This window comes from Gymnogyps californianus, chromosome 14 (assembly GCF_018139145.2).
Source record: "Gymnogyps californianus isolate 813 chromosome 14, ASM1813914v2, whole genome shotgun sequence".
Taxonomy (NCBI): Eukaryota; Metazoa; Chordata; class Aves; order Accipitriformes; family Cathartidae; genus Gymnogyps; species Gymnogyps californianus.
The window spans coordinates 20226316-20250827 of record NC_059484.1 but is presented as its reverse complement, the minus strand read 5'-3'; the positions used below and the strand labels follow the sequence as shown (position 1 = coordinate 20250827).

The following is a 24512-nucleotide window of genomic DNA, read 5'->3' as shown; positions in this document are numbered from 1 at the left end:
TTAGGGCTGAAAACTGAGAATCAGAGTTAAAATTCTTATGCTCTCTTTTCTGGTACTCAAAATTGTGGATTTTAAGAAGTCTATGAACCCTTCTAGTTTTCAAAATGTAAAGCAATCTTGGAAATACTGTAACTGCTAACAGGGGCCATTGGTGCTATGTGAGTTCAAGCCATCACTTTTTAAAAGATATTTACATGCCGACATGCATGAACTCAGTTGGCTTTTTGATGCTTCCCCTCCACCTCCTTCGGTTGTTCTGGTAACAGTCTGGAGGCATAATTCACTGCGTTGTGCTACTCAGTTACTCTGTAGCATACCTCGAGTGTTTTCCCATGTTTCTGAAGAGAGTTAAATCATAGAATGGTGAAGTTCCTTAGCTCTGGCTACTCTGCCGACCTGCTCTCCACCATCCTTCTGCTCTTGTTTCATCAGTCATAACCACGTTGCTTGTCAGCTGTTGCAGACAAGTCCACCTATGACACTGCGATGCAAAAAACATAAGCAGTAATTTAATGAGACTTTTGTGGATTTGGGGGGGGGGGGGGGTGTTAGTTTTTTTTGTTGTTGTTTCGTTTTAAACAGGTTGCTTATTCCTGCTCTCTAATGCTGATATGACTGTTTTGGGGGCCATGGAGCTTTCAAACTTATCTGTGTTTAAAAATAACCCTGCCCCCAAAATACCTATTTTGAACCTGCACAGATTTCCCTAATTCAGCTTAACCAGTGCCGGTAAATGGCTGTGTCAGCACAACCGGGAGAGTGGTGCGGGATAGGAGCACGACACGGGGTGGGAGCTGCTTTGGGCGTCTGCCCTGGACCAGGGACTTGGAACCACACCCATACTATCCTCTCAAATCTAAAAAATTGCCTTTTGCTTTAAGTACCAAGTAGAGCTGGGCACAGGATGTATTAATAGCCCCAAAATATTTTATTTACTGATGCTTGTGTTGTGAAGATGCATCACATAAAAGCTGTGTTGAGAAAATAAGCTGTGCTTGAAAGAGCAAGGGGAAGAGGCAGAGATGCTATCGGTATTTATACAGTGTTGTCATGTGGAAGAGACCTTACTACTGCAAGCAGTTACAAAAGACCTAAGTGGTTTATACAGTGGCAGAATTTATTATCTCAAAGCCTGACGTTGGATTTAGTATGTTATGCAGCAGAATGCTTGAACCTTGGTTACGATAGGAAGTCCAAGATAAATGTCTTGTGAGACAGTGCAGACAGGTGATCTTTCGATAAGGCTGGAGGAAATGGCACTTAAACCTGGGTAATGTATGTGATAAACTTTTTCTGTCTTTGCTTTTTCTGTGGTTCTGTTAAGATGGGAGAAGGATGTGAACCTTGAAATGAATGTGATTTTTTTTCCCGTTTGCCTTTTCACTCTTAGTTTAGATGGCACCTTGTTAAAACATTGTGTACTGTTCCAAATCTTATACAGAGCATATTTATCAGAGAATTTCTGTGAAGTGAATCCTTTCTTAATCCTAATGCTGTAGAGTTTGTAACACTCAAATGTAGTGAGGTCTTTTATGAAAGTAAATTAATGTGAGGAAGTCAGAACTATAATAGCCACATTAATGTTGGATGTCTGAATAACTATTGCTTAATAAAATTTAAACACCAATTGTCTTGGCTTCAAAGTTTAAACAGGAGAACATGTAGGCACAGGAATTCAGTTATTAAGTTTCTGTCCAATTAAACTGCAGAATATTGTTGGGAAACAGTATTAGAATATGCTTTGGTTAGCCTGTGTGGACATGAAAAGATTGCATGTAAAAATTTTGTGTTCGTGATGCTCCATCTTTGCACTGTGCAAATTATAGAATATACCAGCGATGGAGAATTGAAAGAATGAGGAGAATGTCGTTGTTTGAGTGTGAGATTGAATTGGGCTGAAGTTGGCTGAGTTGAGATTTGCTTGAGAAACAAAATTGTGTTCCCAGTGGAAGGCAAAGCTGTGTTGAGTTCAGTCTGCTCTGTAGTGCTTTTGGTTTTGTTATCTTCTGAACTGTAGGATGGCAGGACTTGAGCTTCAGATGATGTTAAAAAGAATATCATTGCCTTGGTTAAGAAAGCCTTGTATCCCTGCAAGTAGTTTTGGTTGTGCAAGATGAAGCAAATAGAAATGCAAAAACTTGGGAAGGTGTCGCGGATGAGTGTTTTAGATCACTTAAGGAATTTTTAAAAGTGCAACTTAACAGAGTTCGATGGCAAGGTTCACTCTATTACTTACTACATGGCAGAAACATACAATGGAAAATTGAATTAGAATCGATTCCATGATTTGCGCTGAGATCGGAGATGCAGAAAGGTAAGGGAGACCCTCCCGTTGAGTCGCGAGGTTCAGAATGGACCCCCTTGCTTCCTAAACTCCTGATGGAGCTTAGGGGCGGCTAGGTCCAATTTTAGTCTCAGACCTAGTCAGCGGTTTATATCTAAGAAATTCAAAGGGTAAGGAAAACCTTCCGTTGAGTCATGAGGTTCAGAATGGACCCCCTTGCTTTCTAAACTCCTTCTCAGAGAGGAGTCTAGGTGCAGCTGGATCCAGACTTAGTCTCAGACTTGGTCAGCGGTTTATGTCTAAAAGATGGTATGTGCACAATCAATCCTTTATATCACTTAGTTAGGATTTCAAAGTTTAGCATGCTGTTAATCACTTACCTTCCATCCAGGCGTCTGGTGTTAGTTCGCTCCAAAGTTCAAACCCTCGGTTTCCCGAAACAGGCTCTCAGGCAGCGAATTGTATAAAAATAAATAATTTAATAGAGTGGTACAGCAGCAGGGTCAGCTCGAGCTGGGTGCCTCTGGGGAGGGACCGACCCGAACAAAGAAATCCCTGGGCAATTGTACCCTCACAGACAATTCACCCGCCCCTCACGCGCTCTTCACGCTCTCTTCGCGCGCCTTCCACGCGCCCTGTGGTCCAGTCGTGATTCTGGCCTGACATCTTCTGACCCCTTACTGGATTCCTTCACTGTCTCCAGACAGGCTGTTCCTTATCTTGTCGAGCTGCAGGTGCTGTTGACGGTTGTAGCCTTGAAGCCTCCTTATCTTCTGATTTACGCTGGCTCTGGAGGCCCCTGTTTTGACTAAGTAGGTACACATTCAGTAAATCTCAGTGAAAGTTTATAGCTTGCAGCCTAAGGCTTCAGCAAATCTAGCTACTCGTGCTAAGTAAGTAAAGCTGAGCAAACAGCGTACTAAATCACGCAATATAATAACTTTAAGTGTTCATTCTATATAAAACTTACTTATTTAAGCTAAACAACTAATATCTCTTAACATTGAGAGGCGTCCCTGCTCAAGGGGAGAGTTGCCTGGCGTGCAGTCCAGTTGCCGTCCAGGGAGAGCTCAAATTGGGCTCATCCAGCGATCTGTTGTTGGTAAAAGATCTCGTTGCTGGAGATCACCGCCATGCAGCCACGCTGACTAGCAGGGAGGGCTCAAAGAAGGCTCACTTAGGCTGTCGTATTTATGGGATAAAGTGGTTGGCTCGTAGTCAAATCGCACACAATGGGAGAGGTGTGCACGAGACTCCTTGTACCCACAACTTCCACTGTTGCTCTGCTCCTTTGTGGGTTTCCTAGAGGAGTTCTTGGCCCGGCTATGGCTCAGGCCTTTACCTCCTCTGGAGCCTGTACCAAACTGCTGCTGGTTTGGTTAAGGGGGGTTGAGAGCATCCGTCACAGAAGGCAAAGATGAAATTCTGCTTCACTTAACAGCAGAAATGAGCTTTACTTCCCTCTTCTGGCTCAGGCTCCGTTATTGATAACAAGAGTACATTGAGGCTCCTCTGCCTTACCTGACTTGGTGTTGTGGTAAGTGCAGAAAATGACAGTTTTGGTAGATTATGGCTTTGTTGTATCACAGCGTTCAATCTTAGAGATACTCTTTTCCTTTGAGAGTCAGTAACGCCACTGTTGGGTCATTGCTCTGTGGGATCTGTGCCATCTGCCTGTGCGGTCGCTTTGTGGCAGACAGAGGGACAGTTGATGGAGGAATGAACCTTCCTCTGCTGTTTGCGTCCACCGAGAGAGGAGGAGAGAGCAGGGAGTTGTGCTGTCACTTCCTAGACTTCCATATTTCTCTACCGTTTCTGAAGAGACAGGACAAAAAGGAGGGACTGAAGTTGGTATCCTGTGAGCAGCTCTGCTCTCTACGAAGAAAAAGAGCCGGGAACTTTGTTTCTGTGTAAGGTTAATCAGGGGGAGGGGGGAACCAGGCGTTTTCATTACAGTGTAATACTTTTGCACAAAAATATGACATTTTAAAGGACAGGTAGTTTTGCATCTTTTAAGATCCATTGAGTAAATTACATCAAACCAGTCTTGCAAATTATTCCTGGATGTAAACAATTTTAAGCTATTTTAATAGCATGTTTTAGAAGTGGGCTTAAAACTTGGTTTTAAATGAGCTGTATTGCAACTGCTGAAGTTAGAAATTTCCTCCTTAACGTGGCTTCTAAAATCCAGTTGCTGGGTGTTAACTTTTACCTTAGTCAAAATGCAGCCCTTGCTTCTATGTGCTGAGTCTCGTGTATGATGAATGATATACCCGTTTCTCATCTGAACTTGTTTAATGAAATGTTATACTTACAGAGCCTCTTTAGTTCTAAAGGATCCCCAAGTCCTTGTTCAGTAGTTAGTGTTGAGTTACAAATGATCACTGTAATTCTTTTATCCATCGTTGCGGTGTGGTGGCTTCTCAAGTAGAAGATGCTGGCTGGCTGATACTTGGGTAACCCGATATGGTTTTGAGGGATGAAGGGGGAATCCGGCAGATGAAGCTAAAGAGCAGGATGTAATTGCTCGCATCGTCACTTGACTGAGACACTGGGACTAACAACGTGCCCTTACAAAAAGTACTGTGAAATTTTTCTCGACTAACGGTGGTGAAGGATTTGTGCTCATTTGTCTGAGAAGCAGCGGCAAGTCCAGGCGCATAGTGCTTTCTTGGGGATTTCTGCGGCATTTCGGAGCTGAGTAGGAAGGAGAAGTGCCTACAGCAAACTGCTGGCTCTGCCCTCCCTCGTAGTTCTCGTCAAACATTAACCTGACCTAGGCCAACTTACTTTTATTATTATTATTTTTTTTTTAAAGCTCTCCCACCCTCACAGTACATACAGAGGTGTTCACATCCAGCTCTTACAGTACTTTATGATCTCCCTGTTGAATGTGCAGAAGGAATCCCTGACATGAAGGGTGGGATAGAAACATTTATGTTTATATTACAGAAATGGAAAACATTTGTGTCTGTATTAATGGTGAATCACTGGTTTGTATTTGTATCGTATTAGCAATAGCACAGACCTTCTGATGAAACCTTGGAAAGAGGGATAGCTCTCGTGTAGAGATGGAGCTATGTAAGAGTTCATTCTCATCAAAATATCTAAATGAGGTTATGGCTCAGGCTTTCTTATGTTCACATATGCAATCTTACTGAGTGTGCCTAATAGCGAGTTGATTGATACTGAGTTATAATTTAAGAATACTGCTGGTATAACCAACCTTTTCTGTGGCAGAGCAGATACCATTTGCAATTGGAGCCACCCCAAACTAAATACCCCTCCCTTGGCACAGAATACCACTGCGGTATTAACCAGAGCTGATGGAAAACTGCAGCCTTTGTGTCAAAAGGTGCGAGGGAGAGAAATAAAACAGCATACTTTGTCCTTTTGAAAAGTTGTTTTTTCCTGTTTCTTGACACGTATGAATATTACTTGAATTCTCTGTAAACTCTTGTTCTTACTTTTGTTCCTTATTTCAGTGTTATAAAACTTTATGAAGATGACTGATGATTGTAGTGCTTCTGTATTTGCAACATTGTGATTATTCTTTAAACTGTACCTGGAGAAGCGTACTGTTTGTACTTTTTTGTGCAAAGCTGTGTCATTTTAGTAGGAAATGTTTTATTTTTTTTCTATTTTTTTTTCTTCACCATAACGTAGAAAGCTAGAAGTTAAGCCTACACATTCACTTTTATGTGATAAGTAGATCTTGGTGACACCAGAGAGTGTTCCTGTTTTGTGTGTTGGTGGATTTTTGTTAATTTTGTTGCTGCGGGGCAGTTATTTTTTAATTTCTCCCTTTTTTAACAGCTCTTACGTGAGTGCATTTGTATTAAAAGCTGACAGAGTAGCATTTTAGGATTGTGTACGTGATTTTAGTGACAGGATTAGTAGCGATGCCATACTCGACACAGAAGTCGGTAATAGCATGCCATGCCAACTCCTTAGATGCTCCTTGCTATTCATGGTACAAGTAAGAAAAATATTTGAAATAAGTAACAGGTATCTTTGGGAGGGAGTTGGATGCAGCATTAAGGCAGTTTCTGGTATTTTTAAGTGCCTTCTGAAAACATATCATTCCTTATTACAAGCAGGATTTCCAGCTTTTTTTTTCCTCTTTAAAAAAAAAATAAATTGTTTGAGTTGTCTGTGCTTCACGCAGCTGGGTGTGCCCTGCACGAAGTGCTAGATATTGTGTATTCTCTCTGAAGACTGTTTATCGTTCATGGCCAAATGTTGTCAAACAAAATTTGCGTTTCATCACAGCCAATTAACCGGCACTGGATAAATTAAGTGTTTGATTTCTCATGCTTATGAAACCAATGCAGATAGAAAAAAAGCCTTTGAGTTAAATGAGGATGTCTTGAAGGAAGTGAAGGTGTTGTAAACATGCTTTGAAGATCAACTAATGCCTGGTTGAAAAGTGGTGGGTTTGGATCACTTTTTGACAGGTTTTGCGTGGAGGGTTCCTCAGGCGGACCTTCAGCTTTGATGGTTTTGCCTTACGGTGTCTGGGAAGATGGAGCAATGCTGCTGGTGAACTTGTGCAAGGACAGGCTCTTGGATGCCTGATGTGGTTCAAGAGGGTGAGAAGCAGGCTGTTAGTCCTGCGCCTGTACCCAGGGATTGGCCGGGGTCCTCTTTCCTTTAACAGCGTTGCCAGTAAAACTTTGGCAATGTGGGTGTGTTGGTTGGGGTGTTTTTTTTGGAGGGGGGGGTTAAACTGAAGGTGTGGTCCAAAAGTCCCATGCCTGGGATCTGTCCCCCTGCCCCAGAGCTGAGGGAGCGGGAGGTGGGAAGCAGGAGAAGGCTGCAGCCGGTGGGCAGGGCAGCAGCAACGCTGCAGTTTCATAACGCAAGTTATAAAGTCCAAGATGATGATTGCTTGAGTGAACTCTAGCCAAAGCCATGCCCTTTTTGGATTAAGGACGCACAGAAAAACCAAATAGGATTTAGTAAGATGTTAGAACGAGAAATGAAAATTGTGTTTCTGGTGTGATTCGAATGACGCTCAACTAGTTCATGTGCTCAGTACGTCTAGATCAGCAGTTCACAGTGATTAAAGAATACATGCAAGTGAATTTTGTATCAAAAGTTTCTGTGAACTTCCTGCTGAATTTCCTTCTTTCTTTCAACTCTTCGTATTGAGCTGGAGCAGAGGCATGAGATTTGAACAGTGTCAGTTGCGTAGTGAGATCACGTACTAAATGTGCAGAGCACAGTGTGGCTAGCTGTGCACAAATAATGACTCAAACCATGTAGAATTAGACGTTCTAAAAATGGAAATACTATGTTGTGCTTTAGGCCTGTTTTCTAATTTCTTTTAATTTTTGAACTTTTCTTTCTCCAGATGTGGAAATTAAGGTGACTTTGGCCTTGCTGCGGGGCATTAGTTTTGTCTCCCTTAGCCTGGCTGTGCTCCTCCTAGGAGTTCACACTTTCACTCAGGCCTCCCAGGAAGAGGGAAAGGGAAATTATAGCAGGATCCTCTTGATAGCAGCAGGTACAAGTCAACAAGTTCTTCATCTTCCTCTTCCAGGCCTGGTGTGCTGGGAGGGAGGAGTAGAGATGCTGTCCTCTTGCCCAGAGGGTGGGGTAGGGGTGGCAGGAGCTCGGCTGCACCAAGCTGCTCCTGGCTCTTTCATCTTGTGGGAAAAGGTTTAAATCTGGGGAGCGGGTGTGGATGTGGGAGAGGGAGAAGCAGTTCTGCCTCCGTGCAGCTCTGACAGCGTCTGCGGCGGTGGTGGGAGCGGCGCGGGGTAGAGCTCTTTCCCACCAGTCAGCATCAAAACTGGAAGAGAACTGAGCTTCTCATGCCAGCGTGAGACAGGGCTGGTGTCCGCTCTGACTTGGGCAAAAAACCTGAGGACCAGCAAATAGTACGTAACTTTGATCACAGCAGTAAATTTTAGATAGTGGATTTTAAAGGTTTGTTGTAATTACAAGCGGTCTCAAAACTTAGTTTTGCAATTTCCTTTGTGCTGAAGTTTATTACTAGCGATGTTGATTTAGTAGGCATGCCTTAGTCTTCTGCTTTTCAAAGTACCTCTACTGCTTAAGTTTCCTGAACACAGGCAAATTTATCTTCTGTTATGTTTCGTGGCTGTGGAAGATACAAATTTGGGAAGTTGTCTGAAGTACAGAGCTAAGGAAGCCCCACTAACTTCATTTATTTACACATTTAGTGCTAGTGTGATTTTAATAGCTTAGTACACATTGTAGGCACTTAAAATATCTCTGTGTGGAGATTTAGAAGATTAGATACAAACAAGTCTGACTTGAATCACATTCAAACTATTGACTCTATTAAAAAATTTAAAAGAATTAAAAAAACCTAAACCCAATCCCCATACAGTCAAAATGACTACCCATGAAGATGTTTATCATTTACTATACTACAAAAGACTGGGGAGGAGTCGTAAAAAGTGTGATTAGTTGGTATATTTCTGATGACTAATTTTACATTGACCTGGCAGGTATAGCCAGATCAGCTCTGGTTTTGCTCCAGCTCTGATCTCAAGTGGATCTTTGCTGTAATGTTCCTTTCATGTGACAGTGTTGGTACAAATGTTGGGTTTTTTCCCTCAGTCCCAAGAGTTATAGTAAATGTTGATACAATTTTGAAAGATGATGCTTGTCTCTGTAAAAAATAGTAAAGGTCTTTGTTAATATTTAACCCTCTATTTGTAAAATGTAGATGTGAAATTCTTAGTTAAGATTATAATCTTCTAAATGTACGGCTGTATATAATTCACAGTCTTAGTGTATTGATGTGAATGAACTACTCAAAGATAGGGTACTCCTATTGCTTGCCTCATGTTTTGCCTTTAATAGTAAAATGGCATATATTCAAACTGTTCCAGTTGGCTTTAACCGATCAGTATCTATAATTAAATCTGATATTTGTCTCTGTTTAGATCCTACATGTATAAGAAATTGGGCTGCAGTCTGAAGAATAAGCTTTTTAAGCCTCAAACTTTTAAACCAAGTTTGCCATTAATATCAAAATGATTCAGGTAGTTTGCTTGCCACGTTCCAGTATACAGGACCCTCTCTCAGTAGGCAGCCTTGATGTTCACTTGCAGTTACATGAGTTCAGCTGATTACAGGATAACTGGAGAAAAAAGTGATTTTTCGCATATAATTTAGAAGTTATCGTATTCATAGGCTTGATATCAGCATTGAGTTGGATTATGATAATGCTTTTACCTTGTTTACAATGCAAATGTTTACAATGCAGGGAAATACAACAAATCCATCGCCTTAAAAAGCATCAGAGATTTAAACTTACACTGTGGGTTTATTCTGGTTTTGGCATCCTCTTAGATTTCACTATATTCAGAGTAGCAGACAAAATGAAGCCAAATGAGTAAGAAATTACAGTAAGAAGCTAAAATGTTGTTAAGGTGAAAAGACTAATATTTTAAAAACTGAGTGATAGGTTGAAGTCTTCTTGTTTAGAATCGAATAGCTGGTTTTGCATAGCTTTCAAAGTAATGCTGTAGCAATTTTTTTTTTTTTTTTAAATAATCAGGCAGCTGTCTAAAAACATGAAATAATGATTTTCTGAGCAGACAACATTTTCATTTTAGACTGCAAATTATGTCGAAGAACATCTGTTTCTTTCCTGGAAGCACCTACCATACTTTTTGCAGATCAGTAAGGCACATTTATAAATCTCTTGATATGAAGGATAGCACATGTTAAAAGAGTTAGTACCACCTTATTTATCATCTTATTTTGTTTACTTCTTTAAGTCCCAGTGCTTTATCAAGCTCAAAGGGAATTTTTTCCAACTTTTTTTTGTGTGTGTTGCAACAATTTGACGTATTTCTGTTAACTCAAGCAGCAAGACCAAACTGCAAAGTAAAATTTGTAAGAGGGGCGATTGGCAGTTTTTTAATCTGCATTTTTTGCAGTAGGAGAACACTGTATGGTCTAAGGCAAAAGGTGCAATATTGCCAGAACTTCACTGAAATTACTGCTTTGAGTAGAAATGTCTTTTGGGAGTCAGGGAGGAAGGGAGACCTGGAAACAACATCAAAGCAGGAGATTAGAGTATGTGGGAGAATGGGTGCCAATAAAGGTATGTCAGCAGCAAAAATAAACCCAAATCTACAGTAGAAGTCAGGCGCTGAATGGGTGGGGGGCTAAGAGAGTAAAATTGCAGAACATCTGGGGGATGTGGAGGAGAAAGTATTTTAGAAATGAATGGGAGATGTACAGCGTGGGTTGAAATAGCTAAATGATTCAAGCAGGTGAAATGGTTTGAAATAGTTACTTGCCTGAGGACTTTGTGGTTTTTTTCATTTTTTTATTACTGCATAAACTTTCCCTGTTAGAAACAGAAGCCAGCTGTAGATTGTGGGTTATAGCTCTTCTAAGTGTGAGGTGTCTTAAATTGGACAAACATCTTTTCAGTTTTGAGGAGTTACGGTCAGCAGGGTGTTCTTAACTGAGATCGTTCTTTTGGCAAAACAGGTGCAGGGGCTAACTGTGTGTGCCTGCATCCCTCCTCGTTTCCTTCTGTGATCAGAAATTATTTTTTTTGTTCGTAGCAACATGAACCGTGAAGACCGGAATGTGCTGCGTATGAAAGAAAGGGAAAGGCGAAATCAAGAAATTCAACAGGGTGAAGAAGCCTTTCCACCTAACTCTCCTCTCTTTGCTGAACCATACAAAGTTGTGAGTTTATGCAGTTCTTATAAATGCAGTTTTTATAGCAGAAGTCATATGCAAATTAGTATTTTAAATTTATTTTTATCTGCATTCTTTTTAGATCCACAGCTCTTATGTCAACCAAGTATTTAAGCAGGGCTTGAAAATAAGGATGGACAGTTACTAACCAGCTCTACTGGCAGCTCTATAATAATGCTTACGAAGGAGGGGCTGCTTTGCAGGGAGTGAGAAAAGGGATGATAAAACTGTAAAATTTTTTGGCTTGCTTCTGCTTTTGCTACAGTGACTCAAAACAATTAAACTGTCCGTTGTGTCCTGCTGTCTTGGTTTCGGCTGGGATAGAGTTAATTTTCTTCCTAGTAGCTTGGTATAGTGTTATGTTTTGGATTCAGTGTGAGAATAATGTTGATAACACACTGATGCTTTTAGTTGTTGCTAAGTAGTGTTTATACTAAGTCAAGGATTTTTCAGCTTCTCATGCCCAGCCAGCGAGAAGGCTGGAGGGGCACAAGAAGTTGGGAGGGGACACAGCCAGGACAGCTGACCCCAACTGGCCAAAGGAATATTCCATACCTATGACGTCATGCCCAGTATATAAACTGGGGGGAGCTGGCTGGGAGGGGCGGATCGCTGCTCGGGAACTGACTGGGCATCGGTCGGCGAGTGGTGAGCAATTGCATTGTGCATCACTTGTTTTGTATATTCTAATTCTTTTAGTATTATTATTGTAATTTTATTATCATTATCATTATTTTCTTCCTTTTCTGTCCTATTAAACTGTCTTTATCTCAACCCACAAGTTTTACTTTTTTTTTCGATTCTCTCCCCCATCCCACTGGGTGGGGGGAGTGAGCAAGTGGCTGCATGGTGCTTAGTTGCCGGCTGGGGTTAAAACACGACACATGCCAAATTGCTTTTTTTGGGTCCTTTAGCCTGTTTCTAAACTTTCTAACCTTCAGTCAATGTAATCCAGACCTGGGTAAGTTCAGAAAGAGAATCTTTAAATAGGAGGTTAATTTTAAATGCTGAAATGCCTGATATGAAAGAATTATCAGCTTTAACTAGTATGCCAATTGTTTCTATCTGATTTTTTAGTTTGTATTGAAGGAGTTGACTCTGTTTATGATCTTGTACAGCTTTAAACCTGTTAGGTTTCCTTCTGGGTTTGATTTGCTGAACAGAACTGGAAAAAATAACCCAATTCTGGGAGAGCTAAGAAAGTACCATTTAAGATTTTCATTATGTAGCTCAAAACTCACTTTGAAAGCAAACGCGTTCCCTTATCGCAATTTCAGCTGGTTTGCAAGAAGTAAAACATTGTGACTGAAAACTGTCCTCCTGCAGGAGGAAAGTTGAGAGATGTTTTTTTTTTTTTTCCATTCCTTTAATCCCATCACTTTACTGTGCTTGATAACCAAATCCCACATGTATGAAGTTAACTAAAGCTGGTTGGGATGCATGGGTAATGATACAGTATACCTGATTTTAAACCAAACTGGTTATATAAGAACGAACCCTTTCTTATATATAATCTTGTTGGCAACAAGAATTATGCCGGTATAAATACCAGTTTAAAATTACATACAGTGGTGAGGTTAAGCTGATTTTATTTTACTGTTATTTAAAACCTTTTAGGACTAATACATTCTGTATTAGAGAAATAGTCTTTAAGGTGAGAGTCTTTAAAGTGACAGTAGGCATCTACAATTTTTAAACTTGCATCCAGCTTACCAATGCATTATTTGAAGCACTGATTAGTGCTGTTTCAACTGTTCCTGCTGCTGAAACACATCTTTTCCTTATGCTTCAGGGGGTTAAATCACTGCTTTAAGAACTAAAATTGGGAATTGGAAACAATGGCAAAAAAGACATGGATGCTAGCCATGATGCTAGCCCTGAAATTTAGATTAACTGCAGTAGCTGTCAAGTCAATTAACTGAAAGTGGAGTTGTGATTTTTAAAAGCATTATTTTTTAAAATTATTTTCACAGACCAGCAAAGAAGACAAATTGTCTAGCCGTATTCAGAGCATGCTTGGTAATTATGATGAAATGAAGGATCTTATAGGAGATAGATCGCTACAAAAGCTTGTTGGAATTCCCAAACCAACCGTACCATCAACACCAGATGAAAAATCAAACCAAAGTTTCTTTGGTGATCAGAGACATAATACTAGCTCACATCAGAGCAGCAAATGGACTCCTGTAGGACCAGCACCTAGCACTTCCTCGCAATCTCAGAAACGGTCCTCGGGTTTACAGAGCGGACATAGTAGTCAGCGTGGCAGTGGCAATAACACTAGCAGTAGTGGCCAGAGGCACGACCGTGACTCATACAGTAGCAGCAGCAGCCGCAAAAAAAGCCAGCATGGGTCCGAACACTCCAAACCCCGTTCTTCCAGCCCTGGAAAACCATCTGCTGTTTCTTCGTTGAGCTCCAGCCATTCGAGATCTCATGGAAATGATCACCACAGCAAAGAACATCAGCGTTCAAAATCTCCCCGGGATCCTGATGCCAACTGGGACTCTCCCTCCCGTGTACCCTCATTTTCAAGTGGACAACACTCTAATCAGTCTTTCCCACCTTCACTAATGTCCAAGTCCAGTTCAATGTTACAGAAACCCACTGCGTATGTAAGGCCAATGGATGGACAGGAATCCATGGAACCAAAGTTATCCTCCGAACACTACAGTAGTCAGACTCACAGCAGCAGCGTGAATGAGCTGAAGCCTAGCAGCAAAGCACATCTAACCAAGCTGAAAATACCTTCTCAGCCACTAGATGTAAGTTGCTGTCTGTTTCCTGGCTTCTTAAATAGAAGTCCCTTTCGGCTGGGATTTTCCAGCTTCTTTAAAATCCCACTGTACGTAACCAAAATTTAGTTTTTAGTAAACGCTGGGGGTTTTGGTACACAAAGCATCTTAAACTTACGCAGTGAAGACCTGTATTTTAAACGGAGAATGTACAAAAGTAATTGTTTTTTCCTTCTGTTTCTTCCATGTGGATACTGTGATTTTTATTAAACAAAGGCTATGAGACATTCAGAAAGGCTACCTTAACCCAGAGAGGCTAATCTTCGTAGAGTATTTCTGTAGTCAGAAGTTAGTAAAATAGTAGGATATTCACAAATATTTTGACAAGCTATACATATATTGTCGTTACTGGGAGCCATGTTGTCTTAATCTAGTGATACTATCTGCATATATCAGATTTTCTTTTGAAGTGTGTAGCAATTACTAGATGTGATTATTATACCTTCACCTAGGGAAAATAAGCTAAGCCTAAAGCACACCAAATTGAACAGTGTTCAGAACTTTTATTGGGTATGCTGGATACAAAATACTATGGGGTTAACAGCTTTTAGTAGTTTGGTAAATCTTGAATCGTTAAGGCACAGACTCTGACTACAGCTCACTTACAAGGAGAGTGCCTTCCTTAACAATAAAATATCATTGCATCTCCTATTTAACTCATGGTAGCTAGAGAAAAGCATTTGTTCCTGGGATTTCAACAAATAGCAAAATAAGATCCAGGACACAGGTAAGGAAATTTGAAAATAAATTATTTCTCATTTGTGAAGACTTGACATGCTAATGCTGATGCAGTGAGTCGTTATAGTAGCTTTGCTTCCTTTCTGCTTGTAGCAGTCAGGGATGCAGAAGATTCGTAGTTTCATAATTATTGCTGTTTCTAGATTCATGCTGTAATGTATGTTTTACTTCATAATGCAGTTTGTCGTTACTGTGCATTCACGGTCATGCATTTGAATTCAGGTATTATCCAGCGGCTTCTTCCAGGAAATGATTGAAAGCTACAAATCTCTTTCCTCTCTCTCTAGAAGTTTTTAATATCACTGACTGCCTATGATCACTTTAACTGTCAGGTGAAAAGTAAGAGATTATTGTTGCAGTTTTATAGATCTCATGTATTTGCTTTTCATAACTGGATGTGACTCATACCATAAAAATACGGATCTATCCGATATTAAAATTAATGTTGCTGAAAAGAATTAGCAAGGTCTGTTTGTATCTATATAGAGTCCATATGAATCATGATAAGGATAGAAGTTTATTTTGAACTGTTTCTAGCCCCTGGGATCTTTTAAGGAAAATTTGCTTTAGGAGATGTTAATCTTGAGTTTTGATTTGTAGGCATCAGCATCTGGTGATGTGAGCTGTGTGGATGAAATTCTAAAAGTAAGTTCTTTGTGCTTTTGTTCATAACTTATTTGTTGAAAATACAAACATTACTAAGGAGGTGGAAAGTACTCTGCAGTTGATTAGTGCCTTTTAAATTGACTTTGCTGCAAGTTGTTACAGGAGGGCTCTTCAATTACTCTCTAGTGCAGGTAGACCGGGGAAAACTGGAAGCAGAGCGGTGTGCGAGCTGGGCGCTGGGCGTTGCTGGGTGTGGACACCATCTCCTGGATGTCCTCCCTGCATTCCTGGTCTTCTAGGCCACCTCCCTGTTAACCTAACCAGAGTTACCCATTTCTTCCACCAAAATACAGTCCTTGCATTCTGGTATCTTTTTCGATTATAGTAATTTTTTTTGCTACCCCCTGGCAGAACTTTCCCTTCTCTTCTACCTAGGTTATTTTCTCAAGTCTTTTTACCTCTCCTATGATCCCCTGGTCGTATGTCTATTATCACAAAAGAATCATCAGATTCCCCTTGAGCATTTCCATGGCTTACCATTTGCTCTGACCTTCAGTACTCCATGGTCCTTGGAGATGCTCTGAGAGAATACAAGGCACTTTCTTTCCAGCTTCAGGCATTGGATTTTCCCCTTTTTCCTCAGACTTTATAGGCTTCCCTTTCCTAGGATTCTTCTTTCTACCCCTGTATCCTACATGTGCTCTTCACAGGCTGAAATGATCAGACTCTGACTTCTACTGCAGTTTATGTTCAGGCCAACCAATGTTATTGATTTATACCTTTCTGCTTGTTATTATGTCTTAACGATCTGTTCTCATGGGTAACAATTTAAAATTTAGGTTTATGTGCAAAATCTTTGTTACCCATTTGGGAAATCAAGATTTGAATATAAAGCTTAGTGAAGTGTGGACAATGAACTGAAAATTGAGACAGGGTTACCATTTGAATTAAGATTGTAACTTGAAATCTTTGCTTTAATTTTGTTAATAGCTTTCCTTTTTTTGTTCTGGTTATAGGAGATGACCCATTCTTGGCCTCCTCCACTGACTGCTATTCATACACCATGCAAAACTGAACCGTCAAAATTTCCTTTTCCAACAAAGGTCAGTGCTGTAGTCAAATACCAATGCTGTTGAAAGAGTAACGCCTGTTAAAGATCAGGATTTTGGAACTCTGTATAGTTCAATAATTCAATTCTATATAGTTCTGGGTTTGTTTCAGTGCTTTGTATCTCTTTATCTTGCTTCATGACAACATTTGTCAGCAGTAGCCTTATGAATAATGTCATCATTTTTCCTCTGGTTTACACACACACACAGCAGTCTGCGAAGATGTCTATAATATAACTTTCCTTTTACTTTCTAATTTTTGTTTCATAAATTCAGACCTTCTTCAGGATACTTCTGAAGCTTGAAAATGCAGTTGAGCCTTTTTCCCTATTAGGGAAACACTTTACACCGTTTTGTGTAGAACCAAGCAAGCGTTGTGTTTACCTCCATCTAGCAAAGTAATGGAGGCTGGCTGGTAAATGCTAAGAAATTTAAATGTACTTTTCTGCATAAACTGAATTTTCCTCATAATTTTGAAGTCCATTAATAGTTCTATTAGATCTTACATTTTCAATTACAAAAAAATGAAAACCATTTTAAAATCAGATGTTTTGCTAAAGAAATTTTCAGATCACTTGTTCCGAAAGATCCTCTTCCTACCCTCCCATGTACTTAATAACTACTGAAGTGTTTAAGCTATTAGTTCTAAAGAGAAATCAGTCGCTCTTTGCTGCTGTTGACAGCACAGGGCACGTTTCCAGGAGACCTGCTTGAGCTGACACCTCTGAGGAAGGAGTTCTCTTGCTCTCAGCTGCTTGCTCCCTCCCCTGAGGCTGGATCTGGCAGCCCCAGCTGCAGGGGTTTAAGGCAAACTGACACTGGTGATTGTTTGCCTTGAAATACAGCTCTGCAATCTGCAGTATCTTGGAAGCTGATGGGTAGGCAGGGTGGAGACAGGCAGGGTAGATAGCTGTGGGTAGCAACTTTAGCAAGTACAGTTCAGCTTGCGATAGCTGACTCATTCAAGAATTCATGTTTTGTTTCCTGTATCTACTGATTACCAGTAAAAGATTTAACTTGACAATGTAATTTTTCTCTGGACTCAACATATCTCTGAAATGGATTGTGGTACTCCACCCCTAATTTGGCATAACTTCAGAGCGAAGAAATTATGCTGTTTGTCTTTTAAAAGTTACCTTCTTAACAATTAAGACTACGCTTTTTCTGACGAGACCGCTGTTCTAGAGCACCACTTGCTGCTATCAGTTTCCTGTTTGATCCAAGTTGCCCGCCAAAACAGAACAGTTCAGTGAAGTATTTTAAGAAGATTTTCTCACTGACATCTCTAATGTGATCTGTCTAAACCGATTGTCTTATGTGAGTGCTTTGACATCACCTTCTTTTGGCCAAAGGTTCCAGGTCCCATGTTGTAAGTGCACATCCACAAAACTCCTGCAGAATGGTGCGAAGTTAAACTGTTCAGGTTCTCGTACTGGCTAAGTATCCCAGAGCTATGGGCAGTCCTGTTTTCATCGCCCTCTGCGTTGCGTGTTCCTGTCTCACTGCGTCTTGCTTGCTTCTCTCCAGTGAGCTGAAAATGCAGAACATACTATACAGTTCTCAGCTTTACTTCTGAAGGCATATCTAGAAATAAATCTTGTTGTCCATTTTCTTAACATTAGATCAGTATTAATCTTGCATATATTACTTTTAGTCGGGTTTATTTGCTGTGTTATATAAAACTGTGAACTTGGAAATAATTCTTACCTTTTATTGCAAAGAAAGAACTTCCACACCTTTCCTCTTCAACAAAGGTTGTTGATGATTCTACTGCTGTGAATACTTATTCCTGAACCTTGGGGGAGATGTTTTCCCTTCGCACACTTTTGAGCACACTTGATTGTGGGATTGCTAGAACTGCTTGTTTCTGCGTTGCTCTGGTATTTGACTCAGTTTGGGAAGAAAGAAGGTGTGCAGAGATATATGTGTCTTTGTGACGCAGAGAGAAACTACGTAAGATTGCACAGTCTTGTTGATGTTTGAACAAAAAAGGTAGGTAGTGGTTTTTTGAACCTATCAACCTGGATTGGGTTTCTTCACCCAGTTTGCAAAAAATTCCATTTATGGCTGCTCCGAGTCTTTTGACTTTTTGCCAGCTTTTTTATTTTGTGGCTGCACATCTTAGCCATGGAACTTTGTCAAATTCTCTCTCCGTGTCCAAAGCCTATAATTTCCTCTGCCTTCTCCCCTCTGTCATTCTTGGCAGCAGGATCTTCGCAGAATTCCAGCGAGTTAGCGAGCCATAGGCTTGTGCAGTCTGGACCCCGAGCAGAATTCACAAAACAAAACAAAACAGTGGTTTATTTTAATCAAGCAGTACTGTTCGAGGAAAGCTCGTTCTCTTTAATACTGTGCTCAATTTATTTACAAGTAATATGCTGCAGTGTTTCACAGCATTCCTCTTGTGTGCAGAAGTTTGATATGTTTTGCCTGGGCACATAAAATTAAGCTCCCTTTGGTGGACCAGTTGATTTTATTTGTAAGACTGTTGGGATAAGGTGATTTTCCCTCTGTGTAGACAGTGAGTAGCTTGAAGCGACACAAACTCCTGACCGGGGCCTCTCTGCATTGCTATAAATATATCTAATAATTACCAGGAAGTCTTTGAATCAGATGATAAAACTTCATGAAAGTAGGTCAGGGAAAGTTTTATGGATGCTATGAAAAAAATGTAGATTCCTGAGTCTTGATAAAAAATGTTATCCAGTGACCTAACACTATAGTTTTATCCTGTATAACTTTTTTTAAGCCAGGGGCTCGCAGTTGAAAACTCCAAGAATACTGGCATGTTTGTAAAATATATTAAAAACCCAGCTGTTTCTTAGAGGGTGGAAGTTTTTTGTTTCAAAGCAGCGTGAGAGCATTGGCAGTTTTTGTACCTGCATACCTGTTCAGTGACCTCGAGGCATCTCTGAAGAGGTGGATTCTGTCTCCAGGTTTGTTCGGCGTCTGCCCTGTGCTGGAGTTACCGAGAAGGCCAGCGGTCAGGTCCCTCGATCCGCTGTGATATGGAAACTTTCTTCTGAGAAGTAAAAATGAGATCTGACCTGAGATTTCAAACATTAAATGGAAATGGGTCCCATTCACCACAACCGGGACTGCAGCCAAGCTGGTAACCTACAAATGAGAATTTGGTACCCGACTGCCAATCTAGCCAGCTGGCGAGTGTTTTTCTCTTCACAGTTTTTGTGTTTGAGTACAAGCTGCAATTTTGTTTCCTGCTTAAGTGTCTTCACTATCTAACCTCAGCAGTCTATTATACTTTGGTTAAAAGAGTTTCCTTCCTTTAAGTTGTTTTTAATTTCTTCTTTCTGAAGTAGACCTTTAGAAGATACTGCTGTAAATAACTTCACACCTGAAAGTATAGCTTTTTTTTTTAAATCTCTGAGTTTCTTAAAAAAATATGTATTTAAAGACAAAATAGATGGCAAGAGAGTTGGAAAAAGTTGCACATTTAAACATAACACCTCGTTAAAGTGCACTTAACTGGAAGACTGCGCTATGCCTTAGAAATAGGAAGTTGACTAAAGTGAGCAATTAGGCAGGTGCTTTCTGCAGAATTTGTTGTACATGTATTGGTGAGAACGAGTACCAGTTCCTCATCTTGTGCTCACCCCAGCACAGTTGCTCTGTAGATGTTGTGTTTGATTACTGCGTGGTCTTTACTTCTTTTTTGACTTACAGTTTGTCAACTTGTCTAAGCTGACAGTGGAAAAAGGCAATCAGGGAATCACACTTGCACTCCTTGTACTTATGTGAAAGATAAAAACCAGTTTTTATTTTGAAGGAAGTGTAGCTGTTGCTTTCGGTTGAAGTCACAAGGCTTCTCTCCAACTTCTTCTTCACTTTGCACTTCAAACATAGGTTAATTTTATTTTTATTGTCCCTTCCTTTCTTTCAATTAGTAAAGATTATAGGCATTTGAAACACCTTAGAAGGAAAGTTCCTTATCAGGTTCCCTATCAACAAAATACTTGTTCAATGCATTATTGCCACTGCATTCGCTTTTGAAATAAAAAGTTAAGGGAAATTGGAAATATCTAAGTGTGCTTTGCTGTGTAAAGCTTTTGTGTGTTTAAAAAATTAAATTTTGTAAGTTGCGTATATAACTGCTGCACGTCACTGACTTGGCTGTTTGGGAAGACTGGTTCACAGGTATACCAAAAAAACTGGAATTCATTGTTGAATTGTAATTCTGGTTTGCCATTGCCAGAGCATTTAAGTAAAATGTGTGTATATAACTTTATGAATTGAATCAAATATTTTCAGTTTTTATTTATGGGGCCAGCATTTGTCCTCATTTTAAAATGAGGTCAGAAAGGTCCTATTTTAAAATGGCACTCTAGCCTAGAAGTAGGTTTTCAGTAACTTGGTAGCCTCTGCATATTTGTTTGTTAAAACAATATTTTAGGGTTTAAAAAAAATGTATGATCTACTATGTCTTGGGAGTCAGAACTGGGTTTTCTGGAATGGGAATACTGAAGATCACACAAGTGCTAAAATTTGCAAGGCTCCATCTCTCATGCCTGGATTTATAGGTAACAGATTAATTATATATCAAAGGAAGTTACATATCATTGTTCATTGGCTTTTGTACAAGTGAATTGTCTGATTACATGAAGATCTGGCCTTTTGGGGGGAGGAATGATGTGTTGGCCGGCTGTGCCTGGCTGCATTTACCAGGGGCTTGCGTGGAGCCACTGCCAGAAGGGGTTTTGGGCAGAGTGTGCAGAGCTGTTGAGGTTTTAAGTTCCATTGTCTCTTAGGCTCCTTTGTAGCTGAGATATATTTTTGTTGATAGGTTGTTACTATACTCATTGCTTGTCCACCACGATGCTGTATATATCTGAAAAAGAAAAATGCAGAGGAAAGAATTTGAATGAAAATGCATAAAACTAGCAGCAAAGCTTTTCCGTGTATAAGGAAGATAAAGAAAAACATACTGAACGATTCCTCTCCGTGCTAAACATACATGGAGATAGGATTTATGGAAGTTACATAGGGATTTTGGAGTTGCAGCTATCGCGTAGTACAACTGCACATGGCCTTTCTTAAAACCAAGCAAGTGGGAGAGCTGAGCTAAGGAAGAGGAGCGTGAAGCACTCCTTCCCTGTGCTGGCTGTGCCGTTACGGCTGGTGAGAGGAGTTGGGGTCCAGATAAAGAATCACTCTTTCTGTTTTGCTGTTAGGTTTTTTTTCTTTTTTAGAGGTTAGGTGCCATCCTTTAAGTGGAAAGAATATCTTGCTTAAAGCGTGGGTGTTGATATGTTAAAATTCCCGGTGAAAAAAACGTTTGTGATCTTTTATTCCCTTAGGAGTCTCAACAGTCCAGTTTTGGCACTGGAGAACAGAGTAAGTATATTAAACTTCCTGTAATATGTTTAATGTTTTTGTTGTGATTCAGTATTCTTAGTATCTCTTAAGATGTCATGCTTTTTCGAGAATGAGATTTTCCAGACTGGTCATAGGATGGAGTCTAAGTTAAGATATTCTGTACTTTCTCAAGTTTTAACCTATAAAACAATTGGTTTTGATTTTCTTCCACATTTCTTGTTGAGATCTAGAAAATTATGACTGAGTTGCAAGGTTGTTACTGTCTTCTAGAAAAAAAAACATATATTTTTAATTTGTCACATTTTCTAATTCTTGAAAAGATGCCTGCGCGGTTGATCTAATTGAAAATAGCTGAGGACTAAAACAAAACACCCTTTAAAAAACCCAGCTCCCTGCTTGAGGACATATTAGAAACCAAAATAGTGCTTATGCTTATATTTCAGTAGAAAAGGCACATTGCAGTTTCACTGTTCGTTTTCACTTTGTCATTTTAAAATCAAGAGAGGGAACTGGTCAAGAACTCATATAGTAATATGCTTAGTAATATCCTTGAATTTCTTGTCCCAGAATGCATTTTCAAATTTTATACAAAAGCAGCTTTTATTTCTCTTTAACTGTATTGTAGTTTTGAATATTACTGAAATTAATAATTTAACACAGGTGACATACCAGGTAAAATTGAATTAGATTTGTACTGTTACCTTCCAAAAGTCTTTCCACTCCCTCTTGAAGTGATTAAACAGATTAAATAGTAAAAGAAGAATGGTTTCTGCTTAATCGAGCAGCTAAATCTAAACATCTGATACAGTGGGGAATTAAGGAAACAAATTAAAACTTAATTCCATAATGCTAAACCATAGACTTATGTTATAGGAGCAACTGATCTTTAGGTGTGTAAATGGAGAGGCAAGGTTAGTCAAAACACAGAACCAGTTTTTAACTCCTGTTTGAATTTTCTGGGAAGGTTTTAACAGCCTCAGTTCTTGTTTCTGTTGAACTACACAATTTGCCAGAATTAAAGGAGAGGGAAGGAAACCCCTCCAAACTGAAAAGCAGGTTATGTTAGTGTGTATTCCTATTGTAAGAATTGGTTTCTGAGTTTGATTCGTGGGTCTAAACATTGCTCATCGCTAAAAAGCTAAGTAGGGATGCTGAAACAAGTCAGAGCTTGACAGGCTGATTTATATCCTGTATCCTGCATGTAGAAGGCAATAGATTAATCTTGATAGAAGCCAAACGGTTTTTCACACCATTAATAACAAATTAAGTGTGTATTGGTTTAGACAGCAATGATTTAAATAATTTTCTAGATTTTCTTGATTAAATTATTTGCTGTATTTAGTCTGTGCATCCACTCAGTTCTTCAGTCTGTGGGAGATTGTACCTGGCGTCAGCTAGTTATTACTTTCTCCTGTCTACTCAGCCGTTCTTGGTTTATCTAAGACTGTGTACTTCTGGCAACTTGGGAGTGACTTATTTTGCTGGCTGAGTTTTCAACTGTGCATTTCTTTTTTCTTCTTCTAGAACGATACAATCCTTCATCAAAAACATCCAATGGTCATCAATCCAAATCGTAAGTGGCTGTTGAGAAAACGTTTCTCAAACAACAGTCAAATTTTAAGAGACTTGGAAAATAGCTGTTTCTTTTACTAGAATGTGTCAGTTCTTGCACGGACTCTTTAGCATACTTCTCCTTGACAGGCAGAAAAAGGGGATCATCTTTAAGCAGCCATTTTCTGGGACAGTAGACCAAATATAGCACATTGGAGTGAGTAACAAATACACTGTGCTGCCTTTCCGTTCCCCTGTTTTCTTGTCAGTTGTCAGGATAGGCATGCAAGAGCTTGCACCTCAGAACTGGCTTGTGAACCAGAAAGGTATCAGCAGATAATGGGCAGGATGGGATGGGACTTACAAAACGTGTGCATTGCAGAGCTGTCAGCTGGAAGCAGCTTGTAGCAGTTGCACAAATAGACAGGACGGGGAACTGTTTTGTATTGGAGGAGATAGCAAACTATGTTTGGGATCTAGTTAAGTTTATTCTACTCAGTCTCTTAACTGACTGGCAAACATTTCTGTTAGTTATGTACACAGACCCAACATTTTACTTTGTCAGTCGTGCAACTGGGAGAAAAAATAAAAAGCAACTGGATGGCTGTAGTCCACCTTTCTCATACCTGAAAATCAATTATATGCTGTTAAAAGATTGTTTCCAAACAAATATGTCCATGAAAATAAAGGTTCACCAGCTGATTGTATGTTTAATGAAAGTGGTTGTAGATTCTGAAAACTTGTTATTCCAAGTTAACATTTGTTGTGATGCAATCACAAAACGAAGTCTAGTTCTTCTGCTTGTCTGTGCATGTTACAGTATTAGCAAGATTAAAAAGCACATGACCTATGGGAAGGGAATAGAACAAAAAGAAACCCCCCTCAATTATTAGAGACTTACAGTCAGTTTCCCAAAAACATGTAGTTTAAGATGATGCTCATATACGACCAGTTCAACAAGTGGTAGAAATAAGTGATTGTGATGTGGTCAAAAAACTTAAAGAAGGAGATAAATGCATCTTTTTTAAAAGGGTAGCCATGAAAAATATTTCAGGAACTACATCCTAGAGGTTGGTGTTTCTTTTCAGATCATTAGTAGAACAGCTATACTGTGAAACTCAGAAGTATTAGACTTTAATCCTTTCTCATTTTCTTTCTCCAGATGTGAATCGAACCAGACAGAGTAAGATGTTTTATTTTTATAATCAAAGGTGCTTTTCAATAAGCACAAAGGCCCTGTACCCTGCTATATGTTTTCAGTGTGTTCACGTATTTTCAGTATTGTGAAATACTGTATGTATGACTACCATAAATAATTATGGCTTTGAATACTAATAAAATAATTATGGCTTAGAGCAGTTGCACTGTTGCCACGAGACAGGAAAGAGCCAC

The 24512-nt window shown here is 39.7% G+C and overlaps 1 protein-coding gene across 1 annotated transcript in view; it reads left to right on the top strand.

Moving 5' to 3' along the window:
- AFF4 (ALF transcription elongation factor 4) overlaps window positions 1-24512 on the top strand; it is a 54343-nt gene that overhangs the window by 9403 nt on the left and 20428 nt on the right. The window contains exons 2-8 of the mRNA XM_050905051.1: window positions 10849-10975; window positions 12961-13752; window positions 15121-15165; window positions 16143-16229; window positions 21551-21587; window positions 23094-23142; window positions 24283-24303. Of these exons, the coding sequence (XP_050761008.1) occupies window positions 10853-10975; window positions 12961-13752; window positions 15121-15165; window positions 16143-16229; window positions 21551-21587; window positions 23094-23142; window positions 24283-24303 (1154 nt within the window). The 5' untranslated portion in view covers window positions 10849-10852. The remainder of the gene's footprint in view (window positions 1-10848; window positions 10976-12960; window positions 13753-15120; window positions 15166-16142; window positions 16230-21550; window positions 21588-23093; window positions 23143-24282; window positions 24304-24512) is intronic.